Below are 19,781 nucleotides of genomic sequence, written 5' to 3'. Positions count from 1 at the left end.
GTTGTGAGCCACCATGTGGTTGCTGGGAATTGAACTCAGGACCTCTGGAAGAGCGGTCAGTGCTCTTAACCACTGAGCCATCTCTCCAGCCCTCCCATATTTATTTAAGTAAAAGGTATAAACTAAGCATAGCAGCAAAGTCAGAGTGGCTGAGTTACCAAATGATTGCTATTATCAAGCCACCTGCTTGCTGACTCAGTCTGAAGTGTAGACATACTAAGCTATGTAAAGTATAATGTCATGCAAAGACCAGCATGACATAGTATCAGGGTAGGAGGTGAGACAGGCTATGCCCAGGAGGGTTTCCTTAGTGATTGGACCTCTGATCTGGTTTGGGAACTTAAGAGAATTATATAGCTGGAGCCCAAGACTCCCAATAAACAAGGAGAGACTAGGACTTGCTGATATTACCTCTGAATAACTGGTGTAAACATGCTCGCTATTTTTGGTTTGTTATGACCTAAGAAACCTCACTCTTAGCCTCACTCCTTATGTTTTTGTAGATTATTGCTTGTTCTCTTCACTCATTGTATTTTAATTCATGTTTCTTCCCATAGCAACTAAGGGAATCCATTGCTGAACACAAACCTCATATTGATAAGATACTAAAGATAGGTCCACAACTGAAGGAGCTAAACCCTGAAGAAGGGAAAATGGTTGAAGAAAAATACCAGAAAGCAGAAAACATGTATGCCCAAATAAAAGATGAGGTTCGCCAACGGGCCCTGGCTCTGGATGAGGCTGTGTCCCAGTCTGCTCAGGTATGTGTGACTGTTAGGACCCTCTGCTGCACACTAGCCTAAGGAAAGGCCCTGTGTTGCCGACACAGCATCTGTAGAGCAGGAAACTCTGCTTGCCTTTGTTCCCAGCACCGTGCACTGAAACTGCATGAGAGGTAAAGGCCTGGCTGAGAGATGTAAATGTTTATTGATGGTTTCTCTGAAAGCTTCATGCTATAATGACTCTTTAGCAGGGACGATATGAAGGTGAATTAATTTTGTAGATCCCAAACCAGTAATTACTCAACAAAAGTCAGGTCCCAGCTGGGCCTGTTAGTGGTAAGCTTTAGAATGGCAGCACATTAACATGAGCAGCCAACTTTTTAAGTTCACAAAAAACTGTGTCCAAAGGGAGAAGTACACCAAAAAGGGAAATCCACCAGCGGTAGACTTTATAGCATGCGACTGCTCCCTTCTCAACTAATATATTGCTGTTAATGGCACATTCGTCATGTCTGGGTGTTTATTCCTGTGTTGAGTCAGTATTTTTGGTCAATACTTGTACTTACTCAAGTTTCCCACTCCCGTCCCATCTCACCCCATTGTGGAATGTGTTCCTTTGTGTTGTTGCCGCCTGCTCCTGTCTTCCTCACACCGCCTCATCCCATTGTTGTGTTGACTGCGCCCACCATTACAGATTGCAGAGGTAAGGTGCCCACTCACGCCCATGGGAACCTGTTTCTCTGAGAGCTGAGGACATTGCATAGAAGAAAGCTTCTCTTACCTTTTTTGGAAGTTTAGTGTGACCATCTTGTTTGGGGTGGAGTATAAATGTTAAAGAGAGATGGAAAATGATTTTGTTAAAGAAATTTCTCTTGTAGGGCACTTAACATCGATCAGTCTTGCTCAGTATTAAATCCAGAGTTGGTTTAGATGGGTTTTTTTTTTTTAAACAAAAACTCATCTGTGCTGTTCACTTTCCAATTTTATATCAAATCATAAATAAAAATGTTATGGTTTTATTCAAAGTACCAGGAAAGTGTGAAGGTTCGATTACCCTTCCCTCTTACCTTTCAGCATGGCCCTTTTCCTTTGTCCCACACTGAGTCGTCAGACTGCATACCATAGTACTTGAGCCTCCCAGCCATTCCGCATGTTAAGCTCTCATCCATGTACATAGCGGTGGAGGTCATCTAACCTTGTCCGGTCTGCTGCATGCACTCTCTCATCTGAGATGCTAAGTACTCAACTCTGACCAGTCTCACAGGCTTGTCCCTTTCTGACTTGGAGAAGTATTGTGACAATACTAACCATTTTTGTTTTATTTTTGGTATATTACTTAGCATTTTTTGAGTCACAAAATAAATACTGCCATTTCCCCTCTCTGGGCCAGCTCTAGTATACTGTATCTATTTTTTTTTTTTTTTTTTTTTTGCCATTGTGCTAGGCTGAACACAGGCTATCCTAAACAATAGGTTTATACTTATGCCCTCACATGCCCTCCAGTATGGTGAAGTATTGCTGTGGTGTCTAACAATCCAACCTTGTTTAGTTTCATGATAAAATTGAACCCATGTTGGAGACTCTGGAGAATCTGTCCTCTCGCCTGCGAATGCCGCCCCTGATCCCTGCTGAAGTAGACAAGATCAGAGAGTGCATCAGTGACAATAAAAGTGCCACCATGGAGCTGGAAAAACTGCAGCCATCCTTTGAAGCCCTGAAGCGTCGGGGAGAGGAACTCATTGGGAGATCACAGGGAGCAGACAAGGATTTGGCTGCAAAAGGTACTTGGTGGATCTATTTGTTTTTAAGAAAGATAACAGAATGGACTGTAGGCTGTGGATCTCTCCAGCGTCCTACCCAGAGCCACTTCTCAAGTAATGAGGATTCCAAAAAGTCTGTGGAATTCATTTAGAATTCAGAACACATTTCCCTATTGAAATAAGGTTACAATTGGAAGCTCAATTCCCAGGCCAGGAAACAAATGTTTCTTTAACCCCTGATGTGAGTATCACAGTATCAATAGTGGGCAGAACATAACCACCTTTTGTAACACTTTCCATGGGAAATTTGCAGAAAGTTCAGTGAGAACATTAGAAGGAAGCGTTTCCATGTCAGCCCTTTGTGAGTAACAGGCTTTTATCTTACTGGACATTTGTGTGGTATTTTCAGATTGCCTCTGTGGTTGCTTTCTGAGGAAGATCAACATATTAGAAAATAAGCAGAGGCCCCTGTTAAAGTAGACAAGCAGAGATGATAGTGAACTATAAATAATGTCAGAAGTAGATTGAATTTCAGGGGAAATTAGATTTGGAATTTAGAGAGCCTTGTGTTCACATCTCCTCTTTGCTCCTTCAGAAATCCAGGACAAGCTGGATCAAATGGTATTCTTTTGGGAGGACATTAAAGCACGGTCTGAAGAGCGAGAAATTAAATTCCTTGATGTCCTTGAGTTAGCAGAGAAGTTCTGGTATGACATGGCAGCCCTCCTGACCACCATCAAAGACACACAGGAGATTGTCCATGACCTGGAAAGCCCTGGCATTGACCCATCCATCATCAAGCAACAGGTTGAAGCTGCTGAGGTAACAAAGACATGAAGCACCATCTTGTATGTGGGTCCTTTAACATACTGTATCCATGATATTAGGGTAACATGCTGTATCCATGTTATTAGGGTATGCGTGTGGTTGTATGTGTGCTGGTGGTGATGGTTTGTTTTGTTTTCATGCTATGCTGAGGATTGAACCTGGGGTTTCATACATGCTGAGCAAGTGCAGGGCCACCGAGCTAAGACCCGGACCCCTGAGTTACATTGCGGTAGCTGCCAAGCCAGGCTGAGTGTCGTAAAAGCTTTGTTTTGTTTTTAATGTGGAACTTTTTTCACTTTTAGGAAGAAAATTAGAAATTCTGAATTCATCATCCAGGGATAGCAAGTTACTTAAACACATCTTTTTCTAGTCTTTCTGGGCAGTCTAATTTTCACTAGACTGACTTCACATGATATTCATTTGGCATAAGCAATACCTGGTCTCACCATCTTCTTTTAGATTTTTCCATATGGAAACTCTCCCCTTCTTTATTCCTCTGTTGGTATGTGGACCATGCCTCATGCTCTGACAAAGAACTGTTTGTGTTTAAGATTATGTAGCCCATCTGTGACACTGCTCTGTCAGCACTGACAGTGGTGACCTGTACTGTGTTGTTCCATAAACTTCTTCTCAGAGACAGGAAGAGCTGGTAAATTATCAAAGCTCAGTATATACTCCAAATTTATGCTCTTCTGGCCATTTTGCCGTCACTTATATGCTCATATCTTATAACTTATGTATATAATACTTTCCAGAGACAGGGTTTCTCTGTGTAGCCCTGGCCATCCTAGAGCTCACTCTGTAGATGAGGCTGGCCTTGAACTCACGGAGATTTGCTTGTCTGTCCCTGCCAAGTGGGACTAGGTGTGCACCGACATGCCCCATGCTAAGACATTCACATCATATATATCCATGGACCGCTTGTGAGTTGAGGCAGAACTCTCTGGATAAGCAATATCTTAAGAGTAAAAACCATTTTGTGATTCTTGAGGTTTTGCTTAGTGTTTGCTCTTGATGGGGGAATGGGGAGGGTCTGTGCTGCATTTGCAAAGCTTGAGAAGCTCTGCTCTGCTTTCTGCTCTGACTCTCTGCTCCTTTTCATATAGACTATTAAGGAGGAGACAGATGGTCTGCACGAGGAGTTGGAGTTCATTAGAATCCTTGGAGCAGATTTGATTTTTGCCTGTGGGGAAACGGAGAAGCCTGAAGTGAAGAAGAGCATTGATGAGGTGTGGAGCGTGGGTGGGGGTTCAGATGAGACAGAGCACAGCAGACCAGAGAGGTCTTACTAGAAGAATTTGACTCAATGTTTCCCCATAGATGAATAATGCTTGGGAGAACTTAAATAGAACTTGGAAAGAACGACTAGAAAAGCTCGAGGACGCGATGCAAGCTGCTGTGCAGTATCAGGACACGCTCCAGGTACGTGGCTGGGGGATGCCCACAATAGAAATGCATGTGCTGCTTCCTCTCAGAGTGCCCCACCCTCAGTACTTCAGTGTTCTGAAGCCCAAGACAGTGTTGCTTTCACATTTCTGGCCTAAGTTTCCCACTTCTGTTGAGAAAAGTGTTGATATAAAATACATCCAGGCTTCAACTACTCCTGCTGTTTTCTTGTCATTGCCTACTTGTCATATTTGTACCCATTCAGCTGCTCAGTGAAGCTGACCTAATTGTGTATGTCACTGCTTGCTAGTGAGCCTAAACCCACACAGTCATGAAGCCCAGCATTGATAAGGAAATGTTCCTTCTCTCCTAACGTTGTGTTTTCTTGTTACGCCCTTGTGTTTTTATTTCAGGCCATGTTTGACTGGCTGGATAACACTGTAATCAGACTCTGCACCATGCCCCCAGTGGGCACTGACCTCAACACTGTCAAAGATCAGCTGAACGAGATGAAGGTCTGTACCCAGGAATGGCTTGGAAAAGACAGTTGCTTCTTTTTAATAATGAAGACCAGTTAATGTTAACATTAAGTAAATCTTTTATAGGAGTTCAAAGTAGAAGTTTACCAACAGCAAATTGAGATGGAGAAACTCAATCACCAGGGTGAATTGATGTTAAAGAAAGCTACTGATGAAACTGACAGAGATATTATACGAGAACCACTGACAGAACTCAAACACCTCTGGGAGAATCTGGGTGAGAAGATTGCACATAGACAGGTAAGGCTGGGGGATCATGCGCTGGTGAACCGCTGTCTGCCTGCTCTGATTTCCTAACAAATGTTCCTTGTCTGTCCTGAGCAGCATAAGCTGGAGGGCGCTCTCTTGGCCCTCGGCCAGTTCCAGCATGCCCTAGAAGAGCTGATGGGTTGGCTGACTCACACTGAGGAGCTGCTGGATGCTCAGAGGCCAATAAGTGGAGACCCAAAAGTCATTGAAGTTGAGCTTGCAAAGCACCACGTAAGTGTTTTCATCTCTACATAACTGTCAGTTTGAGACCAGTTACTGCCACCAGATGCTTAATGTCATATGGACCTTAAGGACATCAAAAGACATAAATTATGTCATTCAATGTTATTTTAGGTTCTAAAAAATGATGTTTTGGCTCATCAAGCCACAGTGGAAACAGTCAACAAAGCTGGTAATGAACTCCTTGAGTCTAGTGCTGGAGATGATGCCAGCAGCCTAAGAAGCCGCCTGGAAACCATGAACCAGTGCTGGGAATCTGTGCTGCAAAAGACAGAGGAGAGGGAGCAGCAGTTGCAGTCAACTCTGCAGCAGGTATTCGTGTCCTCAGTCTAGATGGACTGCACTGGGGGGGTCCACACAAGGGGCAAGGAAGCTATCTGGGGTTGAACCCTTTTGAAAAGAGCAGCTCTGGATGGATGGGTCTTTTGGGATTGTTTAGTTCAGGGTGTTTACTGTTCACAGTTAATCACTCTGACCAACTTGTTTTGAGATTCAGGTTTTTCCTATAGCAAGCCAGGCTTCTCCCCATTCAACAATCCATCCGATTGCAGTGGGCATGTATACTGTGTTATAGTGAGGTCTGAAGGATTTACTAGGTTCTAGCCATAAGCAAGCAGATTATGTCTACCCTGAGTCAGCTTCAGATGTTCCCAGTATGCTCAGATCATTCCAAAAGTTGACTTTTATAGCTGATTGCTTACTGAAACTGCTAATATGTCTTTTTCTCAAAAGGCCCAGGGTTTCCACAGTGAAATTGAAGAGTTCCTCTTAGAACTCAATAGAATGGAGAGCCAACTTTCTGCATCTAAACCTACAGGAGGACTCCCGGAGACGGCTAGAGAACAGCTTGATGCGCACATGGTAACAGCGGTTTCTTCAGAGGGCACAGGAGCGTCTTAATTCAGTGGCCTCTCTGAGAGACATAGACTTTGGGAGTCTGTGCTGTTAGTTAGTGCAGCTCTGCTACAGACTGCAGTCCTGACACAAACAGCAACGGCAAAGGAAAGTCAGCTAGAAAGGCCCAGGGAGCAGGTCAACTGAGTGTCCATCCATTGGTGAGCAGAATGCTGACCAGAGTGTGAGCACCACCAATGTGTTTGTGTTCAGTAAGAGTTCACAGAACTCTGAAAGATACTGACAGTATTTAAACAGCGCCTACAAAGAACAGAAGGCAACATAATTTCTAGGCAAATCCTTATGAAAAAGCAAAAATAAATTATTACAAACTATTTTTGAGGTCTTTGATCCATAAAAAAGTAATTTTATTTTCTTGGCGAGTTGATTGTTTTCATATTAAGGGAGAATTCTGTGTTTAATTTATAACAGCTCATACTCGGAGCTGAACCTAAAAGGGACTTATATCAAGACAAGGCCTTCCTGGACTTTTCCAGACTGTACTTTTACTGTGTGAAATCTGTGTGTATGGGGTCTTTTGGTAAATAGATATTGATATCTTTTGCTGCCTTCTTTTGTAGGAACTGCATTCCCAGCTGAGAGCCAAGGAGGAGATTTACAACCAGTTGCTTGACAAGGGCAGGCTTATGCTCCTCAGCCGTGGTGATTCTGGGTCTGGCTCAAAAACAGAGCAGAGTGTAGCGCTCTTGGAACAGAAGTGGCATGTGGTCAGCAGTAAGGTGGAGGAAAGAAAGGTACCACTGCAGAGGACTGTTTGAGCAGAGTGCTTGGTGACTATGACATCATGTCTGTATTTTCAAAGATGAGTGTGTTGCGATATGTCAGAGAACTTCCTCATAATGGACTATATATTAATTTATCTGACAGTAACCTTTAGCTTGCGTTCCTACTTACAAAGTTTTGCTGGAGTTTATAACATTGAATTGAGAAGATGGGGACAGGGCAATGTAAGAAGTGCGACCAGCAATTTTCTTTAAAGGAGTTTTACTGAAGATTGGAAGAAAAGTAAATTATGACCTCTTCCAACTATTTCTCAGAAATTGGATTTTCTCCTTTATAAGAGGAAAAGAGGGGGATACGAAATCAAAGCCTTTTTTTAAAAAGTTGAGGTTTGTTTGTTTTTTGTTTTGTTTTGTTTTTTATGGCTACAGAGTCTTATTCTCTTCTTTGATAGTCAGGTCAGGTATAAAATCTGTGAATAAACCATTGGCCACATCCACTCAATAAATAGTGAGAAAGTGTGTTAGGAAGTACTAGGTGTTATGGAGAGTGAACAAGCATACCCAATCATTTTGGAATGGTTGAGCAGAACACAAAACACGTTCACCCGTACTAAGAGACATTTTTAGAGAAGCACTAGTTTGTAAAGTTGTCCTGGTGGAGACTAGCCAAAAGAACTAGTGTAAGCCTGTGTTCTGATTTTTGTTCTCTGTCCTATAGAAGGCAGAGAGAAATTAAAAGAGAAATTGAGTCAGAGTCTAACTCAATTACAGTTTTTTTTTTTAAGATTTATTTATTTATTATATATAAGTACACTGTACTTCAGCCACACCAGAAGAGGGCATCAGACCCCATTATAGATGGTTGTGAGCCACCATGTGGTTGCTGGGAATTGAACTCAGGACCTCTGGAAGAGCAGTCAGTGCTTTTAACCTCTGAGCCATCTCTCCAGCCCTCAATTAAGTTTTTTAATAAGGATTTTGAGACACAAGAGTCTCAAATTTAAGGGCAGCGTGGGCTGTACAGCAAGAAAAAGTAGACTTGAGTATTGATTTCTAAACAGCTCTGAAAGCTTTGGCTTTAGTACCCACCTGATTGATATTGTTTATATCGTCTTTTTTTCCATGCTAGAGGTTGAACCTAGGGCCTCGATTCTAACTGTACATTGTATGTCTTTAGAACATTCATTATAAAATAGCCTGAAAGGATCAAATCAACTGCAATTAGTAGCAGTTTCAGTTTTTAGTGTACAAAAAACAAGAGAGTGATTTTATTTATTCTTTGAATTATTCATTTTAATATATTCTGGATGTAATCATCTTTTTAAAAAAATCATCATTTTACTTTACCTGCCTAGTGGATGGCCACAGTTCTCCACTGAGAAGCTAGGGTGAGAAACCCCGAAGGGTGGATAGAGCTTGTGGGCCACAACTTGGCCTGGGAATGTGCTAATGGAGAGTAGCGCTTGCCTTGAGTGGGCCATATTTTCTGCCGTTCTGAATTGTGCCTTTCCCTTTTCATTTGCTCAGTTCTTGTCCAGGTGTTTTAGCTGCAGACCCTTAACATTTAGAACTCCCAAATCTTTTGTATTTGAGGCGTATTTAGTGGTTCATTAAGTGATTCTTCTTTAATCTGGTATACATCTCATGCCTTTGTTGTCGAAGATGTAATTTCTGAACTTGGTGCTTTTTCTGTGTGTTTTATTTGAAATTCAGTCAAAGCTCGAAGAGGCCCTCAGCCTGGCAACAGAATTCCAGAATTCCTTGCAAGAATTTATCAACTGGCTTACTCTAGCAGAGCAGAGTTTAAACATTGCCTCTCCTCCCAGCCTGATTTTAAACACTGTTCTTTCCCAGATAGAAGAGCACAAGGTAATTGTGCCTTAAGATGATGTTACCTTCCCTTTAAAAAGATTCATTTAAAAGAGTCTTCCTTCACCTTGTTGATGTCTAAAAAGAGTACTGTGTTCCCTACAGGTTTTTGCTAATGAAGTAAATGCTCATCGAGACCAGATCATTGAACTGGACCAAACAGGGAACCAGTTGAAGTTTCTTAGTCAGAAACAGGATGTTGTCTTGATCAAGAATTTGTTAGTCAGTGTCCAGTCTCGGTGGGAGAAGGTTGTCCAGCGGTCTATTGAAAGGGGGCGGTCACTGGATGATGCCAGGAAGCGAGCCAAGCAAGTAAGTTATAAAGGAAGGCACACCGTGGTGAACAACCTTGAGTCCTGAATCTCTGCCATGATGGGGGTGGATGAGCTGTATAGCTCGCACATTCTTTCTGTTACAATGTCTATTGAACTTGATTTTAGTTCCATGAAGCTTGGAAAAAGCTGATTGACTGGCTAGAAGATGCGGAGAGCCATCTGGACTCAGAACTGGAGATCTCCAATGACCCAGACAAAATCAAGCTTCAGCTTTCCAAACACAAGGTAGGGTAGGTCCTCGCTGTGAGGTCCTGAGCTTGGCATTCACCAAACGTTGTTGCTTGCTAAAAATGGAAACCAGAGCCTGTTTGAAAGAACAGGCTGATTCATGTTAAAATGTCAAGAAGGGACTAGGAATGTAATTCCTTTGATAAGAGCCCTTGCCTGGTATGAACAAGGCCCCTCGTGTGACTCCCTAGCGCCTGGCCACTGGCTATAGTGGCACGTGTATAATCCCAAGAAGAAAAAAGATCAGAAATTCAAGACCAGCCTAGAATATGTGAGACTTTGTCTCAAAAAAAAAAAAAAAAAATCAAGATGAAAGCCAGGCATGGTGGCAAATATTTGTAATCCTAACACTTTACAAAAGCTAGACAGGGGTCCTGCCTCCGCTGTAGCCAACCCCAGGGTCCATGGGTGCTCAGACAGCATGACATTCATACTCTCGAGTAACGTCTAAATTACTAACCAAAAGTACGGGTTTAGAAATTGCTGTGTGCAATCGTATGTGATATAAACAGAGTGCACATTAAGGGAAAGCTATTGTTTATGTTTTGTCTGTTTGTTTTTGTGCTGTGTTTACTTTATAAACCTGAAAAAGAAGTTGATTTTAAATCAAAATATATCCCACTTCTTGGAGGACTGGGAATTAAACCCAGGACCTCGTGATATTACCTGATTTTTAATGTGGGTGTGTGTGTGTATGTGTGTGAGATTTGTTTTTCTTTCTTTCTGGAAACAGGAATTTCAGAAAACTCTTGGTGGCAAACAGCCTGTGTATGACACCACCATCAGAACTGGCAGAGCACTAAAAGAAAAGACTTTGCTTGCTGACGATGCTCAGAAACTTGACAACTTGCTAGGAGAAGTCAGAGACAAATGGGACACTGTCTGTGGCAAGTCTGTGGAGCGGTGAGCATGAGTGTCCGCTGTCAGGGCAGACCCAATAGAGATACAGCAACCAGGGATTGGGGATTTAGCTCAGTGGTAGAGCGCTTGCCTAGCAAGCACAAGGCCCTGGGTTCAGTCCCCAGCTCCGAAAAAAAGGAAAAAAAAAAAAAAAGAGAGAGAGATACAGCAACCAAAGTATGTAAGAAATTGTCACTAAATTAAAACAGGAATAAGGAAGCTGGATAGCTGGCTTAGTGACTAAGAACGCTTGTTGCTCTCACAGAGGACCCAGGCTTGGTTCCCAACATCCATGTGGTGGCTCCTGTTCATGATCAGTTCTAGGTGATTTATGCCCATGACTCCAGCACCCTCTTTTGACCTTTGTAGGCACCAGGCACATTTTGGTGCACAGACATACCTGCAGGCAAACCACTTATAAAACAAATCTAAAATGTCTGGGCACTTCTCTCACTTGTTATTAGTCTCCTTCTAACTGCTCTAATATAGAAGTTATCTGGATAGAGTTTTTCTTTATTGACTCAATCACTGAGTTTTGTATGCCTTTCACAGACAGCACAAGTTGGAAGAAGCCTTACTGTTTTCAGGCCAATTCATGGATGCTTTGCAGGCTTTAGTTGACTGGTTGTACAAGGTAGAGCCACAGTTGGCTGAGGACCAGCCTGTACACGGGGACCTTGACCTCGTCATGAACCTCATGGATGCTCATAAGGTGAGGAGCAAGAATTGGCTTCTGGGAAGCAGAGCCTCGGTTTGTCTCAGTCCGCATCGGCTGCTGTGCTGGCCACCCAGAGAAGAACTAATGTTTGATGAGGGTATCTGGAGGAGCAGCCCTCCCTCTGTCTTCTGTGTTTAGTCAAACCTTTAACCAGGTGTGCTGTACACACCTTTAATCTCTGAGTTCGAGGGTGGTCTGGTCTACAAGGCAAGCTCCGGGACAACCAGGAATACATAAAGAAACCCTGTCTCAAAAACAAAGCAAAACAAAAAAACAACTTGTTGCTGGGATTTCTGCAACAGTCACAACGAATTTACCAAAATTGGTTTGATTTAGACACGGCAGCATGTGAAGAGGTTCTCCCTGTTTGTCTCTTGGTTCAATATCAGTTGAAATTTAAATTCAGGGGGAAACTGTAAAGAAATCCATTTTCACTAACACTTAAAATGGAAATGGGAGGATTTTTTCCTAAACACTTTATGTAGTAACAAGCCTACCACCATATACACCACCAGTTCATCTGCCCTGTACCTGTTGTGTTGAGCTGCATAATGTTCCCCTGTTATAACATAAAACATTCTATTTTGCCTGGAAACACATTCTATGGGCCAGTGAGATAGCTCAACAGGTGATGGGGCTTGCTGCCAAGCCTGACAACCCAAGTTCAACCCCTGGAACCCATATGGTAGAAGGAGAGAAATGACTCCAGCAAGTTACCCTCTGACTTCCACACCTGTCTACACATATAAACAAAACAAGAACTAAGTGTCATTTATCACATTCTCTGTACTTCAGGTATGTTCTTTCTATCTCCCTCAATTTTAGAAATACTGGTATAATTATTCCTATTTTTTAGATTAGGAAAAGTTAAGGAAGTACCTTTTCCAAAGTCAAGCAGGTCAGAATGCTTGAACTGACATTCACAGCTGTAGCTTCTGAATTTTTTTTTTTTAAAGATTTATTTATTTATTTTATGCATATGAGTACACTGTAGCTGTCTTCAGATACACCAGAAGAGGGCATCAGATCTTATTACAGATGGTTGTGAGCCACCATGTGGTTGCTGGCATTTGAACTCAGAACCTTTGGAAGAGCAGTCAGTGCTCTTAACCACTGAGCCATCTCTCCAGCCCGATTTTTTTTTTTTTTTTAAAGCAAAGTTGAATTGTCTACACACACACACACAGCAGGTTAAATATAGATTTAAGCACAGGCATTGAGGGGTTGGTTGGTAGTAATGGCTTCTTGAGAGTCACCTACTTTTTCTCGTACCAAGGACACTGCTTGTTCTGTGGTTTTACTCCTTACACAAAACATTTATCAGACACGGGGCTAGAGAGACCACTCACCAGTTAAGAATGCGTTTGTTCTTTCAGAGGTCCTGGTTTCAGTTCCCATCACCCACATGGTGGCTCACAACCATCCATAGTTCCAGTGTCAAGAGATCTGACACCTTCTTCTGGCCTCCATTAGCATTCACATGACATGCATACTGCAAGCAAAACATTCCTATGCAAAATAAAAGATAGTTTTTAAAAATTGAGGGGTTGGGGATTTAGCTCAGCGGTAGAGCGCTTGCCTAGCGAGCGCAAGGCCCTAGGTTCGGTCCCCAGCTCTGAAAAAAAGGAAAAAAAAAAAAAAGAAAAGAAAAAAATTGAAAAAAAAAATTTACAAAACAACTAATTCCCAACTTCTTCTTTAATCAGGTTTTCCAAAAAGAACTGGGAAAGAGAACCGGCACCGTTCAGGTCCTGAAGCGGTCAGGCAGAGAACTGATTGAGAGCAGCAGAGATGACACCACATGGGTAAAGGGGCAGCTCCAGGAGCTTAGCACACGCTGGGATACAGTGTGCAAACTCTCTGTTTCCAAGCAAAGCCGGCTTGAACAGGCCTTAAAACAGGTAAGATAAATTTTCGAGGTCAACCCATGACTTGGAACCTGAGCATATAGATCTGAGATTCTTTACCAGGATCATGAAGTCCCACAGTCTTGAAATGAAAATAACATTATATTCTGAACATTCTGCAGGACTTTGATCAGTCATAGAGCTTGTTTTCAAAGGTCTACAAATTAAGGTGACCTTTGGCCTCTGGTAGAATGTGGTCCTGGATGTTTCCCCAGCACATTCTGTAGTGTCTAGTGCCCTAGCTGCAGAGGGAGGCCAAATCTCGTGCTTGGTTATTTCAGGCAGAAGAGTTTCGGGACACCGTCCATATGCTGTTGGAGTGGCTTTCTGAAGCAGAACAAACACTTCGCTTTCGAGGGGCCCTTCCTGATGATACGGAGGCCCTACAGTCTCTCATTGACACCCATAAGGTAAGCTAGTCTCAAGCATTGGTAATCTGTGCTACTCAACCATGCTGAGAATTACCTCACTACTAACAAAAAAAAAAAAAAAAAACAAAAAAAAACAGCGTTTGCTTGTAAATGTCAAATTTATGAAAAGTAGAAAAAGCTGGGTGGACTGTTTATATACTCAGCAGGAACCAGAGAGGCTTTGTGTTTGGTTTGGTTTGGTCTGGTTTGGTTTTTGAAACGGGGTTTCTCTCTGTTGTCCTGGCTGTCCTGGAACTCACTCTGTAAACCAGGATGGCCTGGAACTCACAGAGATCTGTGCTCACCTTCCTCCTGGGTTCTGGGACTAAAGGCATGTGCCACCAACACTTAGCAGCACTGTTAATTCTTATACAGCTCACTCATTGTATTTCATGTATATAGTTTTGCCTACATATCTCAGTGTACCTCGTGCATGTCTGACTCCCGAGGTAACCAGAGAGAGGGTATCGGATCCCCTAGCACTGGAGTTAGAGTTTAGAGCCAATGTTCGTGTGCTAGGAGTCAAACCCAAGTCTTCTGCAAGAAACCAATGCTCTAGCCACTGAGTCATCTCTCTGGCCCCTCTCGTTGGCTTTAAACAAGTATAGTATTTAAAGAACTTAATGAACATAGGTTCTAAAAGAAAATGTAGAACATTTCCCTTCCTGATTTTTGTTTGTTGGTTGAATAGATTTTGAGACAGGGTCTTAGCATGTACCCAGGTTACCCTTGAACTCCCAAACACCCAATCATAAGTCCTAGGATTGTAATTGTATGTCGTCATACCCAAATCCATTTCACTTCTCACCTACGCACGAATGTCTTTATTTGACTTAGCTTATGTTACTAGCTTTTGCCCCTCGTCTGATGTCCTAAAGCCACTTAGCATACCCCAGGCTATGATGTGGTGTCTGGAGCTTTAGCCACCTGTAGTGAAAGTAAGGAAGTGTTTCGTGTCACCTTTCCAGTTACTCTAATCTTAGTTTCATCGTGGCACTTTGTGGTGGTAGGTTTTATGACTGTCATCGTAATTTTCCCAAAAAAGTATACTTTAAAATTCAGGAGTAAGAGATCTGGAGCAGTAAGGAGCGCATGCTGCTTTTTCAGACACTCCGTTGCCAGCACCCACGTGGTGGCTCACAGATGTCTGTTACTTCATCCCGGGAGACTCAGTACCAAACACATACATGCAGTCAGAACGTTCATGCACACAAAATAGAGGGGAATAAGTACAAACAAGAGAGGGAGAAACTGAAAGTAGAAACAGGAGCAGAGGGAATAGAGGCACACCAGTGCCCCTGATCTATTTGTCATCGTTCTTGGCTTCCTTTGTCATACAGAACTGGGTAGACCAGCCAGCAACACCCAGATACAGGCTTTTTCAAGATCTGTGCTGACACATAAGAAGATGATGAAGCATTTCTTCTTTTAATATAAACTAATGGTTCTGATCGATAGTTTTCTCAAGTTTTTGGTTTTGGCTGTTGTTTGTTTAGGAATTCATGAAGAAAGTAGAGGAAAAACGGGTAGATGTGAATGCAGCAGTGGCGATGGGAGAAGTCATCCTGGCTGTCTGCCATCCTGATTGCATCACGACCATCAAGCACTGGATCACCATCATCCGAGCTCGCTTCGAGGAGGTGAGTCACCCCCACACGCCCAGTACTCAGAGTCCATCAGATCTCTGATTCACTGTAAGCAATCAATTTCATTTCAGTGAAGGCTGAGGTGATGGCCAGTGTAATGTCAGCGTGCTGAGGTGATGGCCAGTGTAAGGTCAGCGTGCTGAGGTGATGGCCAGTGTAATGTCAGCGTGCTGAGGTGATGGCCAGTGTAATGTCAGGTGCTGAGGTGATGGCCAGTGTAATGTCAGCGTGCTGAGGTGATGGCCAGTGTAATGTCAGCGTGCTGAGGTGATGGCCAGTGTAATGTCAGCGTGCTGAGGTGATGGCCAGTGTAAGGTCAGCGTGCTGAGGTGCAAGCAAATTAGTTGCTTCTGCAGACATCTTGTGTTCTAATTCCTTCCTTCCTGAGAAGCTTGTTTAATGTGCTAGCTGTGCTTGTTCTTGAACTTTGCCAGCTGAAGACAGAGAGGAATCTTGTGGCTGCTTAAGTTGGACTCTCCTCTGAGTAAAGTTATGTGATCAGATAAAATAGAGCTTTGAAACAAACAAGCAAAAGATGTACTTTTCTGAAAGGCATCACGGTGTCTTTCTCCCCAAGGTTCTGACATGGGCAAAGCAGCACCAGCAGCGCCTGGAAACAGCTCTGTCAGAACTGGTGGCTAATGCCGAGCTCCTGGAAGAACTTCTGGCGTGGATCCAGTGGGCCGAGACCACCCTAATCCAGCGGGATCAGGAGCCTATCCCTCAGAACATAGACAGAGTTAAAGCTCTTATCACCGAGCATCAGGTACCTGCTCCTCTGTGTCCTGTGTGTCCTGAACCTCATGCCCTTTACCTGGGAATCCCTTTATCCTTACTACAGCATTACTGTATCGTTACTGTAGACTTACCAGCAGCTCTGCGTATCAGTTCTCATGAGTTAGAAATCCAGGCGTGGGGCAGCATCTTAGAGTCTTATCATGCAGAAGTCACAGTTCATTTCCTTGCATTTGTAGGATTGTAGACTGTTCTCTCTCACTAAGGCCATGGACCACTCACTGTATTTTCAAAGCCATTAGCAAAAGCAGTTCAAAGTCTTAGAAGGTGAAGTGTAACCCAGGGAATAGCCATTCAGTTTCACTGCAGTTCAGAAACCTGACCTTCGCTGGAGCCAAAAGCCTATTGGCCTGACAGCATTTTATCACAGCAACAGGAAAAGTAAATGAGAGAATTCCCTAGCCCATCTCCTGCCACTGCTTTCACACTCAAGGAAGAATGATTCCTCTCACGCATGGCGTTTTATCATCTGTCTTTCATGAATCAAAATCCTCCACTTGCCCCCATTGCTCTCAACAGTAAAATCCTGCTCCCTTGGCTGGACACAGGCCTCTCCTGCTTGCCCCTCTAGCCCCACTTCTTGCTGACCCTTTGATTATACATTCTATTCGGTGAATGGAGTGAAGAGTCCTGGTCCTCAGCACAGTCAGGCTTCCTTGTTCTACCAGAGCTGTCCTTCCCAGTTCTTGAGTTCTTTATCTGTCACCTCTCTTTTTTCTTAATGCGTGTGGGGTATTTGAATCCAGGGCTTGCATATATTCAGCAAATGCTTCACCATCAGGTTATACTCCCAACCCGGTTTAATCTTTTTCTTAAAGGGGTTAGAAATTACACAGAGCAGAGCAGTCTCTCACTTGGCCAGTTTGCCATGGGCTTGGCCTTTGTTAGTGAGAACTTTCTATTGTAGACCAAGAAATTCTAAATTTTTGTTCCTAATTTTTATATTTAACAGTCATTTATGGAGGAGATGACACGCAAACAACCTGATGTGGACCGGGTCACCAAGACATATAAGAGGAAGAATATAGAACCCACCCATGCTCCTTTCATCGAGAAATCCCGCAGTGGTAGCAGTATGTTTCCAGCCCCACTAGTCTAGGTTGCTTCCTTCCTGCTAATTGCAGATGGAAATTCACAAAGTGCCATCATGAGAATTGTGTTTAATTTCCCAAATCATACTGACTCTCAACCACAATCATTCCTTTTGAAACTTTACTTTTCGAACAAGGACTAGTATATTTTATATATGGGGGGAATTAATATGAAGCTACAAGGTGGTAAAATTTTCTGTTATGTAGCAGTGACCTTTGCATCGTGTCTGCCTTGCGCTAGTCTAGTTGTAGGATAATTCCTTGGGGAATCCACTGCTGGGTTTGTGTTGCTATGTCTTCACGTCACTAAGGCAGAGGTGACTGGATATGTGTAGGAGCTGGGTACACATGTGCTTGGCTGGCTGGGAAGAGAGGCAGTAGTTTCTGAATCAGTATGCCTCTGTATTAGAATGTTGCCATTCCTGTGTTTCTTCTCAGTTAGCAAATGGATATCAGTGTAAGAATCTAGTTCATGTATATAGCTTTCTTGATTTTTGAGACGGAACCTCATATATCATAGGCCAGCCTCAAGCTCAGTATACAGCCAAGGTAGCCTGGAATGTACAGCCATTTCTTTTGCAAATGTGGCAAAGCCAGCATTCCTAATGTGATTATTCCTGTGTTGTGACTATTTAGGAAAGTCCTTGAATCAACCCACACCTCCACCCATGCCAATCCTCTCACAGTCTGAAGCAAAAAACCCACGAATCAACCAGCTCTCTGCCCGCTGGCAGCAAGTATGGCTGTTAGCCCTGGAGCGCCAGCGGAAGCTGAACGATGCCTTGGATAGACTGGAGGAGGTAATGCCCCACCAAGTGGCCTTCAAGTAGTTTTTGATTTAATCAAAACACAGTCTTTAAAGCCCTCTTAGTTTGACCTGTCTACTTTTATCTTCTTCAGAGGTAAAACCAGTCCTTCACTCATTCATACCCCTTCTTTCAAGCCCCTGAATAAGAAAAGATAGATATTTTAAGAAAGCACTCAAAGGGGGTTGGGGATTTAGCTCAGTGGTAGAGCGCTTGCCTAGGAAGCGCAAGGCCCTGGGTTCGGTTCCCAGCTCCGAAAAAAAAAGAACCAAAAAAAAAAAAAAAAGAAAGCACTCAAAGGAGGCTATACCATCTGGTTGTATAAAACCATAAATCAGACATTCAAGGGGGAAGCCAGGGGTCTGCTCTTCCTCAACAGCTTGCTCTGATTGAATTTCAGAAACAAAACTTCAGGAAGTTGCTATTTATATAAAAGGGAAACCAGGTGGTGGTGGCACACACTTTTAATCCCAGTACTCAGGAGGCAGAGACAGGAGGATCTCTGAGTTTGAAGCCAGCTTGGTCTACAGAGGACAACCAGGGCTATTTCAAAAAAAAAAAATATATATATATATATATTATGAAGAGATACATAGATAAAATAGGTATGTTACAGTTATTTTTTTTGAGAGAGAGATGGTTTTTTTGTGTAGCAGAACCCTGGCTGTCCTGGAACTCCCTCTGTAGACCAATCTGGCCTTGAACTCATAGAGACCCCCCATCTGCTTCTGCCTCCCAAGAGCTGGGATTAAAGGTTTGTGCAATCACACCCAGCAAAACCAACTTTTTATGTTCTTGTTTCTTTATTAGTCTTCAGTAGATCATGAAAAGCAAGACAGTTGTGAAGTATCATTATTTAAGATATATGGTACTGTGCCTCCTCCTTCCTAACACAGGCATCTAATATCTTTTATATTCTTTTATTTGTGCATATCAAAGCAGCTATGCCCGGAAGTGAGTGTTCTTTGTTTTTGTTGTTACTTCCGTAGGTCAGTTGCATTTTAAGCACATTGGTTCTTGCTGCCTTCTCCCCTCCCGTCCCCCAATTCCTTCCAACTTTCGAGTTTGAAAGACCAAAGGGGAAAACGTTGAGCTGTTAAATCATTCTGAGTGTGAATTACTACCATGGTTCAAGTACCTAAAAACCCCTTTGTACAGGCCTGCTTTCTACCAGTGAGCTGGTTAATACAGATGTTGGGTGAGCATTTGCTCCCTCTGGTAAGATTCCAAAGAAACATGCTTGGATGTAGGGTCTATTCTAATGCTTTCCATCTCAGTCCTTAAGATCTCAGAAGAAGATGGGAAACATGAGCTTTGTGACATGGGTCCTGTGTGTATTTATAGTGCCTGACCATACAGCATAAAAGAGGGTACTGAGACCTTCCCTTTGACAAAGAATCCATCCCTTACATCTAAGTAGATGTTCCTTGGAGAAGTCCAAAGAGAAAGCAAGACTGGCTTTCCCTGTTTTTGTTCTGTGTGCGCCTTATCTTCCAGAGTTGTTTTCAGTTACTGTCTCTCCTGCTCCTCCTTACATCGTGGCTTGTTTAAACAACCATGGCTTTAAGTGAAGGAGGCAGATTGTGCCTTCACAAGTGAGACAACATGTAGATAGCATTGTTGGTGCCCCCAGAAGGCCTGCATGGCTTTACTGACTGACTGAGAAGTTAAATATGTTCTGGGTTCAAAACAGCAGGATTTACTGGCATCTCTGA

The 19,781-nt window shown here is 43.0% G+C and overlaps 1 protein-coding gene across 31 annotated transcripts in view; it reads left to right on the top strand.

Annotated features, from left to right (window-relative positions):
- The window catches only part of Macf1 (microtubule-actin crosslinking factor 1), a 325,299-nt gene that overhangs the window by 287,873 nt on the left and 17,645 nt on the right, over positions 1-19,781 (top strand). For 28 of the 31 annotated variants that reach the window (XM_063288002.1, XM_063287999.1, XM_063288000.1 and 25 more), the window contains 22 exons: positions 558-761; positions 2,272-2,503; positions 3,078-3,304; positions 4,417-4,539; positions 4,631-4,732; positions 5,110-5,211; positions 5,302-5,475; positions 5,560-5,715; positions 5,839-6,036; positions 6,457-6,585; positions 7,200-7,373; positions 9,075-9,230; positions 9,336-9,542; positions 9,671-9,790; positions 10,527-10,696; positions 11,246-11,405; positions 13,118-13,312; positions 13,600-13,728; positions 15,225-15,368; positions 15,952-16,140; positions 17,122-17,242; positions 17,897-18,060. In XM_063288002.1, the coding sequence (XP_063144072.1) occupies positions 558-761; positions 2,272-2,503; positions 3,078-3,304; positions 4,417-4,539; positions 4,631-4,732; positions 5,110-5,211; positions 5,302-5,475; positions 5,560-5,715; positions 5,839-6,036; positions 6,457-6,585; positions 7,200-7,373; positions 9,075-9,230; positions 9,336-9,542; positions 9,671-9,790; positions 10,527-10,696; positions 11,246-11,405; positions 13,118-13,312; positions 13,600-13,728; positions 15,225-15,368; positions 15,952-16,140; positions 17,122-17,242; positions 17,897-18,060 (3,576 nt within the window). Of the gene's footprint in view, positions 1-557; positions 762-2,271; positions 2,504-3,077; positions 3,305-4,416; positions 4,540-4,630; positions 4,733-5,109; positions 5,212-5,301; positions 5,476-5,559; positions 5,716-5,838; positions 6,037-6,456; positions 6,586-7,199; positions 7,374-9,074; positions 9,231-9,335; positions 9,543-9,670; positions 9,791-10,526; positions 10,697-11,245; positions 11,406-13,117; positions 13,313-13,599; positions 13,729-15,224; positions 15,369-15,951; positions 16,141-17,121; positions 17,243-17,896; positions 18,061-19,005; positions 19,691-19,781 lie in introns of those variants that run through there. The other 3 variants (NM_001135758.3, XM_063288011.1, XM_063288010.1) reach the window with 3 other exon arrangements.

This window comes from Rattus norvegicus, chromosome 5, assembly GCF_036323735.1.
Source record: "Rattus norvegicus strain BN/NHsdMcwi chromosome 5, GRCr8, whole genome shotgun sequence".
In the NCBI taxonomy this organism is placed as follows: domain Eukaryota; kingdom Metazoa; phylum Chordata; class Mammalia; order Rodentia; family Muridae; genus Rattus; species Rattus norvegicus.
This window is presented reverse-complemented; position numbering and strand designations above follow the sequence as displayed.